Source organism: Patiria miniata, unplaced genomic scaffold (assembly GCF_015706575.1).
Source record: "Patiria miniata isolate m_02_andy unplaced genomic scaffold, ASM1570657v1 HiC_scaffold_24, whole genome shotgun sequence".
NCBI lineage: Eukaryota > Metazoa > Echinodermata > Asteroidea > Valvatida > Asterinidae > Patiria > Patiria miniata.
Genome location: NW_024037063.1, coordinates 21,229,279 through 21,245,727, shown reverse-complemented (window position 1 = coordinate 21,245,727; position 16,449 = coordinate 21,229,279). Strand labels below are relative to the sequence as shown.

At 40.3% G+C, this 16,449-nt stretch overlaps 1 protein-coding gene across 4 annotated transcripts in view; it reads right to left on the bottom strand.

Moving 5' to 3' along the window:
• LOC119731684 (balbiani ring protein 3-like) overlaps positions 1–16,449 on the bottom strand; it is a 65,124-nt gene that overhangs the window by 25,931 nt on the left and 22,744 nt on the right. For all 4 annotated transcript variants that reach the window (XM_038204893.1, XM_038204891.1, XM_038204894.1 and 1 more), the window contains 14 exons: positions 12,559–12,654; positions 11,864–11,962; positions 11,171–11,266; positions 9,860–10,018; positions 9,025–9,120; positions 7,480–7,629; positions 6,372–6,521; positions 5,638–5,793; positions 4,813–4,908; positions 4,507–4,659; positions 3,330–3,488; positions 2,991–3,086; positions 1,756–1,851; positions 275–370 (listed from right to left, as the gene is read on the bottom strand). In XM_038204893.1, coding sequence (XP_038060821.1) covers positions 275–370; positions 1,756–1,851; positions 2,991–3,086; positions 3,330–3,488; positions 4,507–4,659; positions 4,813–4,908; positions 5,638–5,793; positions 6,372–6,521; positions 7,480–7,629; positions 9,025–9,120; positions 9,860–10,018; positions 11,171–11,266; positions 11,864–11,962; positions 12,559–12,654 — 1,698 coding nt within the window. The remainder of the gene's footprint in view (positions 1–274; positions 371–1,755; positions 1,852–2,990; positions 3,087–3,329; positions 3,489–4,506; positions 4,660–4,812; positions 4,909–5,637; positions 5,794–6,371; positions 6,522–7,479; positions 7,630–9,024; positions 9,121–9,859; positions 10,019–11,170; positions 11,267–11,863; positions 11,963–12,558; positions 12,655–16,449) is intronic.

The window sequence follows — 16,449 nt, the reverse complement described above, 5'->3', positions numbered from 1 at the left end:
GCCAGGCCATCGCAGGTTACTCCCCAGCTAATGCTGGTACCCATTTATACTCCTGGGTGGAGAGAGGCAAGTAAGGGTAAAGTGGCTTGCCCAAGGACACAATGAAACAACCAGCAGCAGGATGTGAACCTCTGACCCTTAGATCATGAGTCTCAAACCCTAACCACTAGACTACACCCCACAATCTCATATAGGAGTCGGCCTTAAACGTTCAAACAGGCTTTTGGGTGCTATAATCTGATGAAGCAGGCAAGTTGGCTAGATGGGGTAGTACCTGGCTGATTACAGGAGCAGATGTCGCATCCAGTCACTGGATCCTTCTCAAAGCCGTAATTGCAGAACATGTTACACATAATCGGTGAGCAAATATCTAAAGTCAAATAAATAAAAAGAATCCCATCTTTCTGGTCACAACAGTCACATAGTTAGGTCTTATTAACACTCATTATATATTAAGAGTCATTTCATGTAAATACTTCATATAAGTGTCCACGCTCAAAAAATCGAATTTTTTTATACTTTGTTGGATGAAAGGACTTTGGGAGCAAGTAACCAAAATAGACTTTTTAAACCGATATTTTGCCCGTTTATGGTTTATGGTTACGGGCCATTATGTGTTTTGGCCATTTTGGGGCAATTTTGAGGCGTTAATTTCAAAGGTCATCAAGCCAAACTGCGAAGTAATGTCACAAAAGTAACTATATCATGACAAAGTATCATCCTTACCCTTACAAGAAAAAAATTAAAAACTTTTCTGAAAAATCCCCTTTATATTATTTTTAGGCCCTATAATACAGCATGTTTTTACAACTAGCAAAATTGCATTTTTTACCCTTTGAAAATAACGCAAAAAAATGAATTTTTGCAGCCTCAAAATTGCACACATAAAATGGAAAAAACACATAGCCGTCCGTAACCATGGCAACGGGCAAAATAAAAGTTTAAAAAGTCTATTTTGGTTACTTGCTCCCCAAGCCCTTTCATCCCACAAAGTTTTAAAAAATTTGATTTTTGAGCGTGGACACTTCTATGAAGTATTTACACGAAATGACTCTTAAGTACTAGTCCTGGTTTATGTGAGCATTTTGGAAACATAGTCCCCTGGATTTTTACAGTTGAAGCCAATAGGAGACAAGACCGAATGTAAAGATATAGTGATATTTTTTTTAGTGATTTTTTTTGCTTTAGGTAATACAACATTTGCTTTGGCTGTAATTTTGAGAAATAGATGGATTTTGGGGTAAGTATTTTATAGCAAATATCGTAACAGTGACCTGTTTAAAGTTTTGTATTCGTGGATGCTGGCAAAAAAAACAAAAAAACAAGAAAACAATTGCTGTTCTTGTAGTCTGGTTCCCTGACCCTACTTCAGAGGAAATGGCCAATTTATAGACATCGGGGAGTAGTCTGGTCAGTGAACCAGCCTAGCTGGCTTGCACCCGTTCACGGAGTGCAACAGACTGCAAACAAAATGTGGACTAACTAAATTTGGTAAATTGGGGGCAGCAGTTGAAAAAGTCAGTTTGTTTCCAAAAATGGTCGGCCGACCATCGCTGGAAATGGATACAAAAATTCAACTTTTCTTGAAAATAACAGCACACCAGGTGCCATGATTTCACAGGATGCTTGAGACTATTGTTACTTAGAGTCAGTAAGGTATTTCATAGTAATTTGGTAGTTTTGTTTTTCGATGTGTGCAAATGTTGTATATTACCTTTAAGTCAATTTATGGTGAAGTCAAGAGGGGTTGCATACCTGGGTCTCCTTTGCACTGACACGTGTCACAACCATTCTCATCAATGAAAGCTCCTTCCTCACAGAACCGTTGGCACAAGATCGGCGGACAAGTCACTAAAATATACAACCAAGAACTCGTTGATGGGAGGTGATATTTTGTGCCAGTGCAACATTACATCAATGAGGACAATAAGTGACTGATATGCTTTAAAAAAATATTCCCCAGTGATTTCTGTGAATTTTATGTCAATTTTCTGTGAAGCTTGTTGTCCGATAAGTACTGTATCTGATTTGTTAGGTGTGGGTTCCATTTCTGCCTGGAAATCATGGTACATAATGTCCTTGGGCAAGCCACTTTACCACGATATCACTTCTCTTTTAGGCCAAAAAAAAAATAAATATTCGGTCTCTGTCAGACCAAAGTTCCGGAATTGACGCAGGGACTCGGCTTTTTTTTTTTGTTGCTTTTTTTCTTTTTCTTCAAGCTTGGATTGTACAGACAAGGTTGGGTACTATTCTGCTTTTTTTGGTGTCCTCATGTACATTGGTGTCCTGCATAATTTGCCTTGGTGCTCTCGATCATTTGCCTTGGTGCAATTTCCATTCCTTGGTGCTCTTTGGTAAAAAAAAATTGAGGAGGTGCGGCAATAGAGGGCGCTGTTGGAGCTACTGCGGAACTTTTTGGAAAAAAAAGATTGACGCGCATGATTAAAATCGACGCGCGCGCTGACCAGAGACTGACTTATTATTTTTTTTTGCCTTATACACAAAAGTTATTGTTTGGTAGATAGAGTATAGGCCTAGACCTCTCTAATCTCAAACTTGTGTATAAAACCCAATGGTTTATTATTTTGAAAAGCTTTGACATATTTATGTAACAATGTTATAAATTACGGCATGAGAATGTTGTAATTGAGTGCACCAGGAAGTCTGGGTCCGAGCACTGGGCCCAATATTACAGTTCTGCTAACCTCAACAAAACTCAGTACAAAATGTGTACATATTCAGCACCAACCCTGTAGAAACAGAATACTTGCAGCTTGAACAGTACTAACCCCACAAATATTTTTACCGACAGCAAAGGCTGTTCTGCTTATTTGACAGCAGAGTGGGCCCTGAACACAAAATGGTCCTGGGTTATGAGTGTTCCAACAAGATGTTAGACCTTGCATCATGGGTATTCCAATTCGTGTGGAAGATATAGAAGCTGTTTTGACTCTTGCGTTTGGACAACATTGGAAGAAGTGTCTTACCAGGCTCCGTTTTACAAGTACACACGTTACAGCCATTCTCATCTTTCTGGAATCCATGGGTGCAGAAAATCATGCACATGACGTCTGGGCAGATGACTGTACAGATAATGATTCAAATAACAATCAAAAATAATCAAAGCTCAAGTCAATAACATCTCCATCGCAAGTTAAGCCAAGTAGTTAACAAAGTTAATCACGTCAATTAAAGATCATCGCAAGTCCATTAAAAGTCAACTATAAGTCGTTTTCTGGTGACAAGAATACGTGTATTCAGATGCTCAAAGGAATGAACACGTTTAACAATCAATTATTTATCTACTCAAATGGATTTGGCCCTACCTGGGATGTCAACCGCTTTGAGGCACTGGTGTCCACAGCCGTTGGAGCAACACTTCATATCAGAGTCGCAGTCATCATCGCTGTCACACACATCCACACACACCCCCACAGACATCCCCCCAGGCAAGGCCCCGACGGGACAGGAGCCTGCATGAACAACTGTAAAACGTATAAAGTTCAGGGATAGGGAACCTGGTACCTGGACTTCTTGGGATGTCCTCACCAACTTCTGTCGGTACGGTTCAGATACCACCCAGGGCAACATGTCGTTTGAGACCCTTGAATATGTATCCAGGATTTTCCTCTCTACTCTAAACTGAAAGTTTCTTCATTGTCTTTTATCCACAGGTTTCTTCTAGCTTCTAATAGTGCTTTGAGCAATCCTTGGCTACTTTAGCACAAAAAAAGTATTCATAAATAACTTAAAAGACAACTTACCCGATCCTATTGGTCAAGAGCCCATCACGTAGGTGGTTTTAAATGGCTGATAATACACCAACTGGTTTTAAACACATTTTTTTCGGTGTCACTTCATTTGGACTCTTACAAAATTTGGTCCTTTTACCCTTTTATTGGTCGAACATTCACAACAACAAAATTGGCGTGCGCAATACTACCAATGAGTCTGTATTTCATAGAGTCCTAAATTCATACTACACCAGCACCGCTGCATTCTGCGCCACATCGCGCAGTAAGGGCCACGTGTTTGCCATTGTACATATAAGATTTGCAGTACTACTCGCGAGAGGCACATACCATAACCATAGCTGGAGGGGCGTTTAAAAAAACATGAAGTAAAATTGTTGAACAAAATTGTTGGAAATATATAATTTTTGAGTTGTTGTTACTTTTGACCGAAAAGTATTTATGAGTGGGAATAAATATGTGCTTGGCCGGTATTAAACAAGTACATTTATTAATATCTGCTTTGGGCCTGGTTGCCGATAATAGCCCTCGCCTTTCGCTCTGGTAAATATCCGTGCACAGGTCCCTAGCCAGTTATAAAACCAGCCAAGCATATATTTTTCCCTGACTAATAATGATAATTAATAGTAATTGGAAAAACACGAGGTGGCCATGTGAAATTATCTCGAACACCAGGGACAAGGTCATGCTCCATGTCCCACATCACAGCGGTTAACAATTGCTAAATAGGAAACTGATAACGCAGTATTACCTGGGATATTGATGGCATCCACACAGACGTGGCCACAACCGTTTGAACAGCACTTCTGATGTTGCTCACAATCGCCGTCAGACATGCAGGATTCTGTGCAAATGCCAAAACTACCTCCGTTGTTGATTGCGGGACACTCACCAACATGGACCACTACAAAACCAAAACACCAAAAGTGGATTGTTTCGTAAAATTAAATGCTGAAAACAGGTCACATTGAAATGTTAGCTTTTTAATACTATACCACTCAAAGCAGTCAATACTGGTTAAGTATCACACTGGGACAAGACTTGATATTTGCCCTACCTGGGGGGTCATTGCAAGCACATATTTCACAGTTGTTGTCATCTCTCTTGAACCCATAGTCACAGAACATGGTACACATCAGTTCATCACAGATGCCTATAACATAATAAATGGTCAATAACTTTATTGTATACCTCGTACATATTCATGAGCCAAAAGCGCTTCTTTCATTGGTTAACGTTCTAGCGCATCTTGGAATTAAAAGCATCTATCTTGCATGTGGCGTGTTCATTCTATTGCCAAACTGGTTAATGGTTCCATGGAAAGTAGTTTCTCAAGTTTAGCTCTTTGACATTAGTGTGCCAAGTAATAACAAATGGTATTCATAAATACCTAGACAGTTTACCAATTATTATTGGTTGAGAGCCTGTTACGCAGGTGGTTTTAAATTGCCGGTAAAACACAGCTGCATTCTGCGCCACATTGCGCAGCCCACATGGCGCAGCACACATGGCACGCGCGCCAATTTCCATATAAGGAGATTTTTAGCACTACACGTGTGATGCACAAACCATAGACATGACCAGTGGAGTGAAGTAAAAATTGTTCAAAAATCATTGAAAATTTGTGAATTTTGAACTTGTTTTGACTTTCCGACCAAAAGGTATTTATGAATCGGAATAAATATGTGCTTGGCTGATAAACAAGCACATCAGCTTGGCTGATGGACGCGAATAATGACCTGAACCAAAGGCGAGTGCTTTTATTGAAGACCAGGCCCCTAGCTAGTTTGAAATGTACTTGTTTTAGACCGGTCCAGCACATATTTATTTCCTCATTCATGTTGTTGCTTGTGTACAGAGTCATAAGGTCTTGACAACTCACTTGGTGCATTCACGCTGGTCATACAAACACGGCCACAACCGTTGGAGCAGCACTTCTGGTTATCCAAACAGTCCGAGTCTTCCTGGCACATGTCAGAGCAGATGCCGTTGACGCCTTCTGGCAGAGTGCCAATGGGGCATTCACCAGCTCGTACCACTGTGTGAAAAGACAATGACAATAGTGGCCAAAGCGGGAATCGAACCTGCAACCACTGCAGCAGTGCTCAATAAACTTTACTCTCTAGCTTGATGTTGGAATATTTTGAATTTTGAGTAACCGAATAACCTTTACAACCATCCTTTAATCCAAAATACATTGCAGAGCGTAAACCGAACAAATTAGGGTGGATTTTGAGCAGTACACGTATTATAAGTTATCCCGCGAGCGCGAGTGGAACACGGAATAATTTAGTGCGTCTGTGGTATGTGGGACACAGACGCACTACATTTTCCGTGTTCCACGAGCGCGAGCGTGATAACGAATTTATCTTCAAGCAAACTTGACGCGCAGTAAAGTTAGACCATCGCTTTTATACACGAACCTTTTAGCGGTTTAGCGCATGCTGGAATGTCGCTCGCATCTTGGAATAGTGCAATACGCAGGGTGCGATATGGACCGTGCAATACAGCCTCATATCACACTGTTGTTGCCATGGATCGACCAATCAGGATCGAGGATACAAGTTTTGCTTGAAGATAATTACATTATCAACCCAGATCAGTTTCAGGATTTACCAGGTCTGTTGACCGGTTCTAAGCACTGATGACCACAACCGTTACGGCAGCATTTCTCGGATCCTGTGCAGTTTGAGTCGGCTGTGCAGGCTTCCACGCAAATACCCGCACCATCACCGGTAACCTCAGGGCAGGTACCAGGCTTCACATCTGAATAGTGAACAAAGATATAAAAACACTTCAGTCACATCTTGGACGGCTGGTATGATTTCACATCAGGCATACAACCTTTTGGAAAATGCTTTTGCCGACTTTATTTTGAATGGGTTCTATGCGCAAACAACAGAGGGCGTTTTTTTTTTACCACTTTCAAGAGCCCAGTGAGCGGGACACACCAAGTGAACGTCCTGGTTCACGCACGTATAGCGCGAAGTTCGCACGACTTATTTATTCTGAATGTGCTCAAAACCATTGCATCTTTGAGTGAGTGTCAGACATCATAATAATAATAATAATAACCATATTCATATAGCCCCTTTTCCAAAGGATACAAAGCGCTGGGGGAGAATGCAACCAAAGACAGGTAAATGAAGTACATGAACAAATGAGACCCATTAGAGCACCTTTTTGCTAGGTGCTGCGGCGCATATTGCTGCCACTGCCAGAAACACCGGGGCAAACCCCTTCTCTTAGCAACAAGTGTATACTGGGATCTTTAACGTGCATTTCACAACACACACACGGGACCTACGGTTTTACGTCCCATCCGAAGGACGAAGCAATAATGGTAAAGTGCCTTGCTCAAGAGCACAAGCACCATGTTCCCACGGTCAGGATTCGAACCAATGTACCACGGCACACGAGTCGAACACTGTAACCATTGGACCACAGCGCCCCACATCATCAGCAGTGTGTACGACTGGCTCTCCCAGTGGTCTCCCCCAACTCTCCCTTTCTTACCGTTGAGGGGGTACTTGTGCACAGAGCCCATAGGCAGGCAATTCTCGAAATTATGTTTATGGTGAAATAACATTTCTTGTGGATGTCTTGTTTCAACCTAGAAAAAAAACTGAACGAATGCATAACTGCACGTGTGACAACTGCACACAATTGAAGTTAGTGCCTAACTGTGTGACTTTAACATAGTCGACAATAATTCCACACTGACCTGTAGTAATGGCCGGCGTACACTGGTGGGCACCACAGCTATTGGGACAGCATTTCTCAGTCTGTGCACATGCTCCGTCGTGTCCGCAAGACTCCGAACAAATACCGAAACCATCAGCAGGGGGAGGCGGGCAGGAACCTACGTGAATCTCTACAGGTAAACAAGTAAACATGTAAAGATTTAAGCAAGTCAACCCGTAAACGCGGATCCGTGTGAACACATTTACATATACTCATCTTAATATTGAAACAAGAGAACACAGATATCCACACAGGTATACAAGCAAGTAACTACATTTTCATGCACATACATTATTAAGTAAATATAGTAGGGCTGTCAATTTTCGAATAATTTAGTATTTGATTATTCGAAACTGCACTTGACCGAATATTCAAATATTCGAAAGTCGCTTATCAAGTTTCTCACACGCCAGCTGCAGCTGCCTTCCTCGCTGGTCAAAAGTTGCATACAAAGCGCGCCGCATAAATTTTGCAAGCAGCGATGAATATTATGGGCCGCTGTAGTGTTTTACAGTAAGTACTGTATAATTGACCAGGGACTTTATCCAGCTAAAAGAACGGTATCAATAAATGGCATCTGACAATAAAAAAAATGCAGTTTTACGATTAAAATGATATTGATTCTGTCATGAGCTCACGTGCATAGTTTTTTTCTTTTCCAATATTCAAACCGTCCAAAAAGCTATCTGAATATTCGGTTGATGCCGAATACTTGAATATTTGGTATATTCGGGACATAGGCCAATATTAACAGGGAAATGTGGAAATGTGCAACAATATTAAAAGGAGGAAATTAAAATGAAAATGTAGAAAAACAAAAACAGGGAAATACAGAAATATGAAAACGGGAAAGTGCATACTAAAAACAGTGATTCTTGGGTCAATATTTTAAGCAAATTGTAAGGTAACACGCTTAATTCTTTCTATCTGTAAAACTGACGGTTCTTTAAGCTTTATTGCTGTGACGTCACACTATTGTTAAAAGTGTGGATTCGGAACAACGAATCTGTTACACTGGTCACAAAGTGTGGATGCAGAACAAAGAATCTTTAGTAAAGTGTGGATTCGGAATTCAAAAACACTTAGAACACGTCGGACAATTGTTCTCCATAATGAGCCTGAATAGGACCGTTAAAACTTTCCTTCTAAAAATTACCAATGCATCTTCACTGTCAGATTCTCCGCCGTCACTGTAAAAACTACTTTGAGTCGGAAAGAAGTCGTCGTCTGAACTATCCCTGATGAAGGAAGGAGCCGACACACAAAGTGACTTGGTTGTACGGGTGTTGCGATACACATGCTAAATACGTCACAATGCTTGATTACGTATAAGAGCCTCGAAAAACTTCCTTGTAAATACCCTAATGGCCACGACTCGACACGAGATATTCAAGTCTTTTCATCTCCACTCACTGGACTGTTAATGACAAACTTCTTCGCGCCTTGTGAATTCTTAAATTTTTTGTGTGTTCTCCTTAACAGAATATCGTGCGCTTAGCTGCGCCCTGCATTCCAGTGTTCTTACCCGTTTGTTGATTGCATAGACACAAGTCGCATCCAGTCTGATCCTTCTGAAAGCCGTGAGGACACCACATCATACAATGCATGGATGGACATTCAACTGTAATACAAAACACTGAACATTAAAGGTATGCTTTCATCCAGAAACACCAAATATTTAGGTTTCATATTAATTGCTCGCAATATTTCAAAACTCTGCAGCTGATTTCACGAAAAAGTGTGTAACTTCCTCTGTGTATAGGACTTCTGCAACAAATTTGTTGGGCAGCTGTGCAATAAATTTACAATAGATTTCATGAAACTTGGCGTAGCTGGGCGACGTTTTAGAAAACTAAACATCTTGGACGAGGATAACAACATTTACGATGACTGTTTGTGTATGATTTTGTTCGGTCACGAAACAGTCGCTGAATCACCTCCGCCCACCATTTTAAAAATAGTTTTGCCTGACTTTCTTTGGAATTGTGCGGCAACTCTAAAGATTGTGTCACGAGTAAAATAGCAACTAGTTGGCCTCATACTCAGCAATGAGTGTCTTGTATCAACTTTAATAAGTTGTAAAATGACAGGCTTTACGATGATCACGATTTGCAAGTAAAATAGTTTATTTTCAGTCGCTACACCACATTTTACATCACCTAAATTGATTGCATAAGTTACGCCATTATTTACTGCTCAAGTCAGGGGACTTATGCACTATGAAGCTTTCGTTGAATGATAAATTGTGGCGCATGTGAGCTACGTCATTTGGTAAAGTTTCTTGAAATCGGCTGCTGGTTCTCGGTTTTGACAACAAAAATGTTCTACCTCTTGTAACAACCAATCACAGGCTCTCTTACTTGGGATATTCTCAGCCTCCACACACTGGTGGCCGCCGCAGCTGTTGGTACAACACTTCTGATTGGTCGGGCATTCCACATCATTGTCGCACATGTCTGCACAGGTTCCAAAACCAACGTCATCAGGGACAACAACAGGGCACGATCCGGGGCTGATGACTGTCGGTGGTAAAACAAAAGCGACAAAGGTATTTTCTCAAATGAACAGTACAGCTTTCAAAAAAGCGACGGAAAAGAAGGCTTTTGAGATGAATCATCCTTATTATAAATTAATTTTTAGGTTTTAAATGGAACATTAATGATGCTTATTACATGTATGTTCAGAGTATGAGGCTCATTTCATGTATGTTTTTGCATTGGTAATGCCCTTTGATTATGTGATGAACCAGTGATTTGACTCGTGACAGACTTGTGATTGACATGTGATGGCCTGATTGACATGTCATTGATCTGTGATTGACTTGTGATTGATCTGGCATTGGCTTGTGATTGCTTATGAATGACTTGCCATGTGACTGATTTGTGACTGACTTGTGATTGACTTGTGACTGACTTATGATTGACTTGTGATTGACTTATAACTGATTTGTGACTGCCATGTGACTGATTTGTGACTGATTTGTGATTGACTTGTGACTGATTTGTGACGACTTGTGACTGATTTGTGATTGACTTGTGATTGATTTGTGACTGACTTGTGATTGACTTGTTATTGATTTGTGACTGACTTGTGACTGACTTGTGATTGACTTGTGACTGACTTGTGACTGACTTGTGATTGACTTGTGACTGACTTGTGACTGACTTGTAACTGACCTGTGGTTGACTTGTGACTGACTTGTGATTGACTTGTGATTGACTTGTGATTGACTTGTGACTGACTTGTAACTGAGCTGTGGTTGACTTGTGACTGATTTGTGATTGACTTATAACTGATTTGTGACTGCCATGTGACTGACTTGTGATTGATTTGTGACTGACTGGTGATTGACTTGTGACTGACTTGTGACTGACTTGTGACTGACTTGTGACTGACTTGTGACTGACTTGTGATTGATTTGTGATTGATTTGTGACTGACTTGTGACTGACTTGTGACTGACTTGTGACTGACTTGTGATTGATTTGTGACTGACTTGTGACTGACTTGTGACTGACTTGTGATTGACTTGTGACTGACATGTGACTGACATGTGACCCCCATGTGACTGACTTGTGATCGACTTGTGATTGACCTGTGATTGACTTATAACTGACTTGTGATTGACTTGTAATTCACTTCATTAGACCTCTGATCACGTTCAACCCTTACTTGGAGGTTGCTGATTGCACATGCAGACCTCACAACCGTTGGCATCTCTCTGATATCCGGTCTCACAGTACATCATACACATCACCTCGGAACATCCTGCATAGAGAAGGGTTAACAGACAATTAATTGTTGAAAAATATATGTTCCTCATTGCTGGATATTTTGCTTTTATCCGCTCCGTGCACAAATACCCACTCAATGGCATAGAAGAAAGAGTTGTGGGAGTGCATATTCAGCCGTGCGTAATACTTTAAATTATTCTTACCATTGCACTCATCAGGCCAAAAAAAAAAAAGTCTCCGGTTTCTGGTATGGAGCTTGCCCAAAAAGTGGTGCGGCGACGCGGCTTTTTTTTTTTTTACCTGATTTTTTTGCTTCAAATGTCGGCTGATGACTGCAAATGGTGCCTGACTGAACTTAGTGCAAATATATATGGGAGTCCAGAGAGGCCACATAAAGCTTATTCTCGACCATAAGCCAATCTAAAAACACGTTAAAATTGTGCAGCAGCAGGATTCCAGTCAAACTTGTGAGTTTGGCGGTTTTAAGACATCATCTTTCATTGAATTTTTTTTCTTTTCATTTTGCCGATGCGCATGGCTACGGCATGGCTACGCGCATACCAGAAACCGGAGACTTTTTTTTTTGGCCTAAGCATTCATTATTTGACATGTTTGTATACTGTAAACCTACCTGCAGGATTGTTTTGGCATTCACAGATAGCACATCCGTTTGGTTGTTTCTTGAATCCATAAGGGCAATGCATGGTGCAGAACACGTCACCACAATCTACTGGAAAACAATAAATCAAAAATTGGAATTAAGTATCAGGTTTAACATGTAATAAGAACTGTAAAAAGGATGAGAATCCATTAGTTAGCACACAAAAAGTTCAATGAAGTACTATGGTTATACCTGAGACAGTTTACCCAATCCTATTGGTCGAGAGCATATGTCATAAATGATTGATAAAACACTGACTGGTTTTAAACACTTTTTTCCCGGCACCATTGCGTTCTGCCCCACATCGCGCAGAACGCACCACACGCACGCCAATCTCCATTTAAGGAGATTTTTAGTACTACTCCCGCGAGGCACATACCATCAACATAGCTAGAGGGGTGTTTCACAAAATATGAAGTAAAAAATTGTTAAACAAAATCGTTGGAAATTTATAATTTCTGAACGAAAGGTATTTATGAATGGGATTCGGCTCTGTCCATCATCAGCGTCCAGGCTCCTAGCCAGTCTTAAATGTACATGTTTAAAACCGGCCAAGCACATGAATTTATTTCCTTATTTTTGTAGTTTAACTACTTGTCTTGATCACATTTTTTTCACAGAAAAAAAAGAGAAATCTATGAAATAACACTATGTTCCTCACATACCTGGCTCTTCTAGACAGTTACAGGTGTCGCATCCGTTCTGGTCTTTTTGATGCCCATACTCGCAGTAAATGGCACACATGAAGTCAGGGCACAAGACTGTAAGATGGAACCAAGTTTGACAAACTGATTATAAATGGATTTGCAGAAAACAGGAAAACTTTAGCAGTAAATTCACTTTCGTGTCATGTAACACGTTATTCAAATGAACTCTGACAATGAGTGATTTGAATGATTCTTGTACTAAAAGAAAACTTATGAATTGGGATTTCATATCCTAGATTTTAAAAATGCTACATGCAGAACTTCCCTAAAACAATGGTCCCAACATTTGGGTTTCGTTTTTTTTTTACTCATCCTATACAGTTATTTTGTCCCTTTGTTAAACAAAAGGGCAAATGGCACCTTCAAATTTGCCTTGCTGCCTCGGTACATGGATCTTAGACACCAGGATAAACGACTGTTCTGAGCTCTAGTACAAAATGCACTGAGCGGACTTGCCTTAATTGGCTAGACGCGTGATAACGGGCATTAATACCCGTTGGCGCGTATGCGCGAATTTTTCAGGTGTCCTATTGTGTTGGGTTTTTGCAAGACGGAAATATTCATAAAACAATAAGTAAAACTACTCCTTATTTAAGATTTAATTGTTCCAAAATTGTTTTAAAATAAATACTTCAGGATATAACAGATGGTATTGTGCAATTTTGGTTGTCATCCCATAGATGAAGTATTTACCTGGGAAATAAACGTTAAATTTCGAGGAGAACACTGTTCACCCAAATTTCGTTTATAATTATGCTTTTGTGACGAAAATGCCACTCTGGTCATTTTCTTAGACTCACCTGTACGCCTGGGTAACTTTTTATTAGGTTCCATCCACTTTTATAACTGTTTGATGACTTATTTTATCGCTAGTATTCACCAACCATCAGCTGTTTTCATGCACTGCCACTGCCATGTGTTTGTGTGTGCTAAAAATAGAGTGAGGGTAAATCCAACATGGCCGCCTCCTTGTTTCTAAAATCTGTTCGGATTGGCCTAAAGTTTTTAAAGAATATTTCTGATTTTAGATTATAAAACTGAGATTTATCAGAGCAGAAAGTTGTATTTCCTTTATCTTTACCTATTTCAACACTTAGAATAAGTTTTTGGCAGAAAATATTTCAGTAGGGAATTATTTACCGAAATTTGCAATGATTTCGTCTGCCAAGGCCTGAAATGCTTCATGAATATTCATGAGTATGACATCACTGGATTTTTATCAATGAAATTAGGTCATGTTTACGTTCAGTCACCAACTTTGTTTTTTGCCTTATTGTGAGAAATCTGGGGAAATATGTTGTTCTATTTCAGTGTAAATGAAAGCTTAGGATTAAAGGATTATTTGTATACTTTGAGTGATGAATGTACAGCATAAATTATTGATTTTTCAGATGAGTGAAAACTTTGTTGTGTATAGTAATTTTTGCTAGTTTACCACTTGTGGGCGTGGCTTATTTACTACGCATACGCGCAGTCTGTGTGTAAGGCGCGCGATCCAAAGAGTATAAATAGGGCAGATTTTTGTGAATTCGGGGTTCGGGTGATTTAGTTCTGAGTTTGTCAAGTTGTAGTACTGCTGATCTCTGGGACGTTGAGGAGCTGAGGAGCTTAGGAGCTAGTGAAGGAGCTAATAGGCACGTACAGAGCTGGTTTAATGTTTACATCAGTGGGGAAAAATAGTTATTAAGGGAATAAATGTGTGCTTGAGAGGTTTTAATCACTCTGTTTAAGACCGCTTAGCTGATAATTACCCTCGCCTCTGGCTCGGGTAATTATCAGCACCCAGACTCTAAGTGGTCTTAAACAGAGTGATTAATACCGACCGAGCATATATTTATTCCCATTCATAAATACCTTTTCGGTCAAAAAAATATAATATTTCGGTAAAAAAATCCCGATTTTGTTCAACAAGTTCACTTCATGCTTTTTGAAACATCCCTCTAGCTAAATAATGGAGTGTTCAGCTGGCGATTAAGATGTAAACAACCCTTTTATGGAGATTGACGCGCGCGTGGCACGTTCTGTGCGATGTCGCGCAGAACGCACCTGGGGCGTTGCGTTTTGAATTTAGAACTTTAACATTCTGACTCACTGGTAGTGTTGCGCATGCCTACGTGAGGACTGTGAACGTTCAACCAATACAACAGTAAGAGGCACTGGATTTTTAGGAGTCCACATTTTATGTGACACTAGAAAAGTGTTTAAAGGGAATATACATCATTTGCTTTTGCTGTAATTTTCAGAAATGGATGGAATTGGGGGGTTGGAAATATAAAGCAAATATAGTTACACTGACTTTTTGGAGGTTTGGGTTCGAAAATGCTATAAAAACCAAGAAAAATGATCATATTCCTGTAGTCTGGTTCCCTGACTCCATATAAGAAGAAACACAGCAGTTTACATACATTGGGGAATTGTAAGGTCAGGGAACCAGTCTAGCTGGCTCGTACCCGTTCATAGGTTTGTAATCGATTGCAAACAAGTGCAATGGTCAATTGGGGCCAGTATTTGAAAAAAAGCCAGTTGTTTCCAACGCTGATCGGCCGATCAGCGTTGGAAATTGATACAAAAATACCACTTTTCTTGAAAATGACAGTATACCAGGTGCCATAATTTTACAGAATGCTTTAGACTGTCATTTACCAACATCCTATTAAGGTATTTCGCAAAAACTTGGTAGTTTTATTTTTCGATGTTTGCAAATGTTGTATATTCCCTTTAAGACCAGCTAGCCATGTCTTTATCATCCGTTTAAGACCGGCCACGTGACGGGCTCTCGACCAATAGGAATGGCTAAACTGTCTGAGGTATTTATGAATATAAATTAAGTTAGGGAGGTTTGGAATTGAGAAGTTGAGGAGCAATTGAGGAGCTGAGGAGCCAGCTGAGGAGCCATTTAAGGAGCTCATAGGCACGTATAGAGCCCGGTTGTCATTCGCATATTCGCTAGGGGAAAATAGTTTAATTAAATCTTAATTTAAATTGGGGGGGGGGGGGTTGGAATTAAGAAACTGAGGAGTAATTGAGGAGCTGAGGAGCCAGCTGAGGAGCCAGCTGAGGAGCAGAGGAGCCAGTTAAGGAGTTGAGGAGCAGAGGAGCCAATTGAGGAGCCGAATTTAGAGGACACTTTGTAAGTCACTTATTATTGGAATGGAGGAGCTGGATAAACTAATCTAAGGTCATCTAAGTTATCTCAGGAGCTAAGCAGATTCAAGAAACTACTGGCAGACCCGTCAGAGGCCTTGACTTAGCGAGACATTTGGACTGGCAGACGGAATTGCCTAGTCGTGTTTATATTTGAGAAACTACTGGCAGACGGAATTGCCTAACGTAGTGATATTTGTTTTTGAACAGGCAGACGTAATTGCCTATAGTCATATTTTTTTTATAAGGGCATAGGATTTGCCCGTTGTTAAGTTTATAGTAAAGGTTAGGGAATAACTTAGAGACTGATTGTTTTGCCTCCCAGTGCAGAGAGCACTATCCTTTGAAGGTACCCTCCCCCCTTCGGGTAAATAAGTTCCAGAGATTAGGCCCATAGACTCGTTCCTCACCAGTGCAAAGTGCACTGCCATTTACTGTATTTTCTGAGCTTTTAATTAATTTAAGTCTAAGCTCATCCTTGGCATTGTTCTTTTGACTGTTGTTCAGTTTTGAATTAAATTGCTAGTTTTCGCGTTGTGCGGAAGATTTGCCTGAGGTGTATCTTTCTTGAGTCAGTCCTTAGGAACTAGTAAGACTGTTTATCACTTCACTTAACTTCTCCTCTGGGTCATATATTTTGACTACGAACTTTAGACGCAGAGTAAGAAATACTAAACCGGTGAGGCGGAACTCCGGGGGTTTAGG